General features: G+C 39.0%; 1 protein-coding gene across 2 annotated transcripts in view; it reads left to right on the top strand.

The window, feature by feature from the left end:
* The window catches only part of ephb6 (eph receptor B6), a gene marked incomplete in the record, with an annotated part of 65,650 nt that overhangs the window by 20,907 nt on the left and 37,466 nt on the right, over positions 1-7,277 (top strand). For both annotated transcript variants that reach the window (XM_014012632.1, XM_014012633.1), the window contains 3 exon segments: positions 1,701-1,973; positions 4,331-4,500; positions 5,413-5,708. In XM_014012632.1, the coding sequence (XP_013868086.1) occupies positions 1,701-1,973; positions 4,331-4,500; positions 5,413-5,708 (739 nt within the window).

Below are 7,277 nucleotides of genomic sequence, written 5' to 3'. Positions count from 1 at the left end.
ATAAAAGTAAAAGTCGTAGTAACATACTAATCTTACTTTCCTCCTTTCCTTGTTCTTAATTTGCCAAAATTTAAGCTAAAAGTGCCAGTAAAATTGTTTTGTTGTTAACATCAGAACTGACGTTTTACTGTTCTATATAAGTAATCTGAGTTGATGTGAATCGAAATTCGGACGTGGGTTTTATCTCATTTAACTCTGACGCTTGTTATAGGAATGACCACAATCAAGTGTAACTTATGATCTGTTCATTTGTGTAAATAAATGATTGTATAGTCATTTGTGAATCAACTTGAACTTGTCTGAACGTTCACTTATTGTGTCACTTTTCACGTCCCACAGTCAAGATATTAACAAGTAATGAGAAACACCTTGGTAAAAGTTTCCTCAAAACCTTGTGTATGAGAGATGTGGGAAAAGCTTAATTCACCTTAAGCTCACTCACATAAGTAATGAACCTGAGTGCACGGTTTCTTATAAGGCCTCCTTTGAACAGATTTGATGAGTTTAGGTTCTGGTGGCCCCGAGCACAAAAACTGAAAAAACCATCATTCCCATGCCATTGCCATTGTCAGGATTTATGTATCATCAAGTTCAATCACACCCCAAATTCCTTTTAAATCACAGTAGTTCATATGCACATATTTTGTCATTGTTCCATATTTGTGGCTCAGGTGGTTATTATTTAATGTGGTGTTTGTGGGCCAACACCTACAGAACTTGTACTATATTGTAGTCATGAGAGTGAGTGGTAGTTAGAAAATCTATACGACTAACAGTGTGTTTATTGTCTCATTTTTTTATAAATATTTAAAGCTTCCTCACTGAAATCTCACCTCAGCTTAAAAAATACCTTAAAAACCATTTCTAAATAAAGTTATCTATGTGTGCAGACAATGAATCCCTAAAGAGCACCTTCTATAATGTCAGAAAAAAAACATCAAAAATTTATGGAGACACAAAATGTCCACAGACCACCAGATGACATCATTGTGGTCAGATCCAGCTTTTATCAACTGGTGATCATCCCCGCCACCCCCACCCCAGAGGAGAGCCTACTGTGGGGGGATACACATTGTCTTTCCATAGACTGTGATGTCCAGAAAGAGTCCTAAAAGTCCTATATTTATAATCTAGTGCTGAGCCAACCCTGAGTAGTTTTAACTCAGCTGTTCAAAATGAAACCTGAAAAGCAAAATAAGCTAATCTTGCCTTCTCTCTGTATATATTGTTTTTGGGGGGTCTCCCTCCACCCACTTCTGGTTTGATGAAATTCAATTCAAATTCAAAGTGTTTATTGTCAGTTTATTGTCAGACAGTTGAAACATTTCACTGAGCTATGACATTCTTACTCTGCCTTCCACAGTTAATGCCAAAAGACAAACAGGCAAAATACATTTGAGAAGAGGAAGAAAATAAGGGAAATAACACATAAAGGAAAAACTTGTTAGAAAGAAATAACATGTAAAGAAGAGTTAAAGAGAGTAATCAAGGATGTGGAGTTTGGGAAATGAAATGCATGACAGCTGATTTCTAAATATTTCAGGTCGCAATAAAAGCAGTTTTCCTACATATAAAGAAATTTCATAACTTTGGAGAGGGAGAGAGAAAAAAATATAGCAGTACTTTGATTTTAGAACTCTCAGATAAATACTTTGATTTCAGTGTACAATGTTACTTAATACTGTTTGCGTTTCTTACAGTGGGATGAGGTCAGCGTCCTGAATGACCAAGGGAAGCTTATACGGGCCTTCGATGTCTGTAATGTCAATCAGAATCCCCGTCAGCAGGATAATTGGTTGGCGACGCCCTTCCTGTATCGCCAGTCGGCTCCACGAATGTTTGTAACTTTACGATTCTCAGTGCGTGACTGCGCCAGCCTGCGCACACCGTTACCCACATGCAGAGAAACACTCACCTTGTACTACAAACAGGCCGACTCCCAAGCAGAGCTGATGAGGACCTGGGTGGCTGAGGTGAGGTTGAACACTGAATTCATACTACGTTCATATCCTGTTACCTGTCTGTCTGATCTTGTTGGACACTACTTAGTTCCATTCCAGTGGTGGGCACAGTTTATCTGCTAATAGCAGAAGAAGCTCTTTATTTAGCAGTTTAGGTTTTTTTTATTTTTGCTGACTTTGGAAACCATTAGTGAACTGATTAGCTTCCACTAAATCATATCTCTGCTAAGTGTGAAACTATTTTTATGCCATTTAACCCAAATTAAATAAAAACTATCCCCTCTTACAAGCAGTGTTGGATGTGTCAGGTATCGAGTGTGTAGCATGAAGCATCTTTAACAGCTAAACTTTTAACTAAGAGCATCCAAAAAAAATAAAAATAAAATAAAATAAAGTTACCTTTAACAATATCTAACAAATACAAAATTTGACATTGTATAAATAATGGTAGAAAAATTATTTGCTATTTGTTGTTCGACTAACTTCAAATGCTATAAACATCTTTGTTTAGCATACGATGTCCAAGACATATTCCCCCTTGTTGACAAGAAAGTATGTACATCTATCTCTATTTATAAAAATATAAACTTGATCAAAGAAATACTTTTATTCTGAAAGGGGTAAATTGGAAGTATCAAAAGTTAGAGTGATAATTCTGGTTTGGATTGGCTGATCTACCACAGATGATTCCATCCACCTTCAAATTAAACCAATGGAAAACTTCAACTGGAAGGAGATGAAGACAGGCTGAGTCATCTTAGCGGTTAGCGTTAGCTTCCATTAATTAATCAATACTCAATATCCTCCTATTTCTCCACATCCCACTTTTAGACAGTCCTCATTTGGATACGATGGGTCACCTTTGTCACACACGATGAAAACATTTTTTATGTTTCTAGCCCACTGCCTCATCCTGACTGCTGTGATAGAATAAAGCAGGCGATGTGTTTATCAGCTGGTCACTACCACACACTGATTTGACCTTTGCGTGGTGCATGTGTGAAGGGGCAGCACTCATGCAGCTCTAACGTCTCCACAGATAAATCTACCAAACGTCAGAGTTGGAAAAATCACCACATCTGTAGCTGAACAGACAGGACACAGATTGAATCTGTTAGATGGAAAACAGTGAACGCTTTCAGAGAAGCATCCAACACATGCTGGCCTGGAACATGAAACATAATTACACTTATTAATACATTTGGAAATGTCAAAACTCCAAAAGGGAGACACTAAAGATTTATTTTAACTATAATTGTTTGTATTCAGCCAAAGTCTTAAAACTGTAAGTCAGATCTTTTTAAAATAGAAGTTTCTGGACACATTCTGGAAAATGAATATCTTACCTGGTGTAGATAGCTCTTTAAAGCTCCACAGTTTGAAGTGATTAGAGCACAGATCCCTGCATTTAGTGAAATATGTGATTATAATTATCATTATTCTACATATTTATGGGAACAGCCAGCAGCAAAAAAATAAAAAATAAAATAAAAAAACAGCACTTACAATTATGGTTTCCTGTTCAGCAACACCTAAATACTGTATGACAGCTTTCCGTGACACAAACAGAAATTAATTACTGTGTTTACAAAGCTCTGGGTCATGCTTTGTTTTCCCTTCATTCACGTCTTGCAAATTTTATACGGCAGCGACGTCTTTATGATTAAGTATGCGGCGAAACAGAATTTAGAAAGTATTCTTTCCTCCTGTTTTCAGTCCCTGCTTGAGGCGAAGTACTTTCAGAAAGAATCAATAAAGCCATCATTAGTCATTCATTGCTGTTAACATCAAAACAGCAAAGCCTCTCGTGTTTTGTCTCTCCTGACGACGACTGACTGTGTAATCGCTCTCCCTGATTATTAAAGGAGGGAAACTCACGGGCTACGCTTTTTGAAAAATGCAAAAATCTGTCAGAATGTTCTCCATAAATGTCGCCTCAGTCCCACAATTAACATCCTTCAGCCACAGAATGTCACCTGCTGCGCAAATAACTTTTATTTATATAAGCATTTAAATTCGTAGCCATTTTAACCTTTGTGACGGCTGCCTGAGCACCATGAGCAGTCACTGTCACACAGAGATGCAGTTTTTGTACATGAATGCTTTACTCCTCAGGGAGGTGAACTTCTTTTTTAAAAAATGTAAATCAAACCATGATGAGGAATGAGAGGAGAGTCATGAGGAAGCTGCAACAAGGAGAGCCTTGACAAAGACCTAAACAAGCCCTCCAACCCCCGCTGGGACCTGCGGGAACCTGTCAGCATTTAACGACTTATTAGAATAAAGATGTTGGAAATGTTAGGCCTTTTTTTGTTTGTTTGCTTTTATTTTACTTTTTGCTTTTGTCCCCACAATTTTTGTCTCTTTAGCCATCTAGTGGAGATAAAGAGACGAGAGAGGGCTGGGTGAAGATCGACACCATCGCGGCCGATAAAAGTTTCTCCAAAGTTGAGCCCAGTTCACCTCACCAGTACCAACCAAACCGATACAGCCGCATCAACGTTAAGACCCGCAGCTTTGCCCCACTCACACGTAACGGGTAAATATTAGAAGTGTCACAATAATGTTATCGGGAAAGATGCCAGCATTTTTACAAGTACTCGTCCAAAATACTTAAAACAATATTGAATACTGACAACACTAAATGTGTTACAGTTTACATTTAAAATGAAGTTTGTCAATTTAAGAAAGTTATACAAGTGAAAAGAAATAATTATTTTAGTTTATTTTTAATTTATGCACCAGTATATATCATGCTGTATATTTGATTTAATCCAGACAGACTAGGTGTATTAGGAAAGAGAGCTATGTTTTTAAAGTGCCTGTCACATCACATTTTTGTAATAAATATGAATGTGTTTTTGGAGAGGTAACAATAATAAAATATTGCAAAAAAATGTCATTGAGATGAAGAGTTGTTGAGATATTTATGTGAAGTAACAGGAAGTGATGTCAAAGGGGAACTTCTGCATGTTGTGTTTGACAAACCAGACTGTAGAGAAGAATCTGGTGTTTCTTTAGATTATTTTCAGTCTATCAGAGAGATTAAGAAGAGCCAGCGTTCAAATAATAGTTAAAAAAAAAACAGGGAGTTTCTTTTTGCAAAGAGTTCCCCTTTGATGTCACTTCCTGTTTCACTTTATCTGAGCCAAGTTCAAAGGAAAATACGAAAGTTATGTGACAAAATGTGTAAAATTATCTATTTTATTTCAAGTTTTTTAAATACAAAGATGTGCTTTTTGACTTTTAGTATTTGAAGCATATGCATGTCACAGGCATAAAATAATGGTTATGTTCTAACTTAAGTTAAGTACTCTGTATCAGCAAGTACTCAAACCGAAGTACCCATACATGTTTGAGAATAACTGGTCTCAGGTCACCACTAGTAAATATCTCTGCATGACACTTTCCCTCTGAGAGGCTTGATCTTGACCTCTGACCTCTGCTTCAGGTTTGTCTTGGCCATCGTTGACAGCGGAGCTTGTGTGTCCCTCATGGGTGTATCCATCTTCTACCGGCGCTGTCCGGCCACTAGCCTCCACTTGGCATCCTACCCTGCTACTCCTTCAGGTGCGGAACCGACCGCTCTGGTGCCCGTGACGGGGACTTGCGTCCCCCAGAGCAAAGCACAGGGGGGCACACTCCCTCGCATGCACTGCAATGCTGAGGGCGAGTGGATGGTCCCTGTCGGAGGATGCATCTGTGACGAAGGACACGAGCCGAACATCAATGGATCTGCCTGCTTGTGTGAGTTAAGCGGACCGTGATGAGGCTGATTCTTACAGTGAAATGTCACCGTTTAATTCAAAAGATTATTCTCTAAATGATTACAGCAGAAGCTCAGATATCCTATTTGTCTTCTGAGTAGGTCAAACACATGCATGAGAAAGAAAATAGTTTGACATTTGGGGAAATACTTTCTTTGAAATCTCTTCTGGTTTAAAGTCACTGCTTCTGGAAAAAAATCACATTATTATAACATCTGATAAACTCACAATGTACTCTTTGAATATTTTGGGTTTTATTCCCAGTGTAGCAAATAATTGAAAAAAGAATAAAAGAATATAATCTTCACTAATCCCATGTAGACAAACAACCCATCTGGAACAATCCTGACATACTACAACAAAATAATATGTTAGACTTCCCAGATTGGAGAGGTAAAGGAATTGAATACCTGGAACATATTTTTGAAGGTGTAGACTTTATTCCATTCAATAAACTAACAATAAAATATGGTATTGATAAGAAACATTTCTTAGAATATCACCAAATTAAGTCTATAATAAAATAACAAATTTAAGCTTAATAAAATATTGTTAGAAACACCAGCAAGTGTATTAGAGTTCCTCTCTCTTAAATCTCCCAAATTACTATCTAAAACTTATATGAAACTCTCCAGAATAGATGACTCAATATCACTTCCTGTTATGAAATGGCAGACAGACTTGTTAATTAACTTTGACCAGAACACCTGGTCACAAATATGCTTAAAAACATTTAAAATGAGCAGAAACGCAAACTTACAATTAATACAATATAAAGTCCTTTATATAGTACACTATACAGGTCAGCGAATATTCAGGATGGGATTTGCTTCATCTAACAACTGCTCACAGTGCACAGGCGATACACCGGATAATTATATTCACGCGTTGTGGTTGTGTCCACCTGTTCAGAGGTTCTGGGTGCGAGTTTGCAAAGACTTGTCTAAGTGTCTGTAATGTATTATTTCACCCTCTCCATCTGTTTGTTTATTGGGTCTTTTAGACGATGTCACTTTAGAGAAAAATACATCTCACGATTCTAATTGCCTTATGCATCGCAAAGAAAACCGTACTCCTGAATTGGAAAAATAAAAATGCTATTAGTATTAACCAGTATAGAAATCATCTGCTAGATTACATTAGTCTTGAAACAGCTTCTGCCGCCACATCAGATCAATCTCTTTGGGCTCCTTTGATCGGCTCCATCACATAGTGAGGGTGGGGGGTCTTGGATCAGACCTTGTGGGGCATTGGGGCTGATGTGGGGGAGGGTATCGGGGTTTGGGGCATCGGGGGTGCCCTCGGGTGTTGGGCTGTTGGGGGGTCCTGGGCGGGGGGAGGCGCGGCTCTCTCCCTGGGGAGGGCCTTGGGGGTCCCGGGGGTTGTCCTCTCGTGGCTGCATAAGTGGCCTTGGGTGGTCTGTGGCTGCGGTCGTGGGCTGCTGTCCGGTGGCTTGACTGTGCTGGGGGTGGCATGGGGTGGGCGTGGGGGGCCTGGGGCTCTGGGGGGTCCTGGGCGGGGGGAGGCGTGGCTCTCTCCCTGGGGAGGG

The sequence above is a fragment of the Austrofundulus limnaeus genome, unplaced genomic scaffold (genome assembly GCF_001266775.1).
Source record: "Austrofundulus limnaeus strain Quisiro unplaced genomic scaffold, Austrofundulus_limnaeus-1.0 Scaffold93, whole genome shotgun sequence".
NCBI lineage: Eukaryota > Metazoa > Chordata > Actinopteri > Cyprinodontiformes > Rivulidae > Austrofundulus > Austrofundulus limnaeus.
This window is presented reverse-complemented; position numbering and strand designations above follow the sequence as displayed.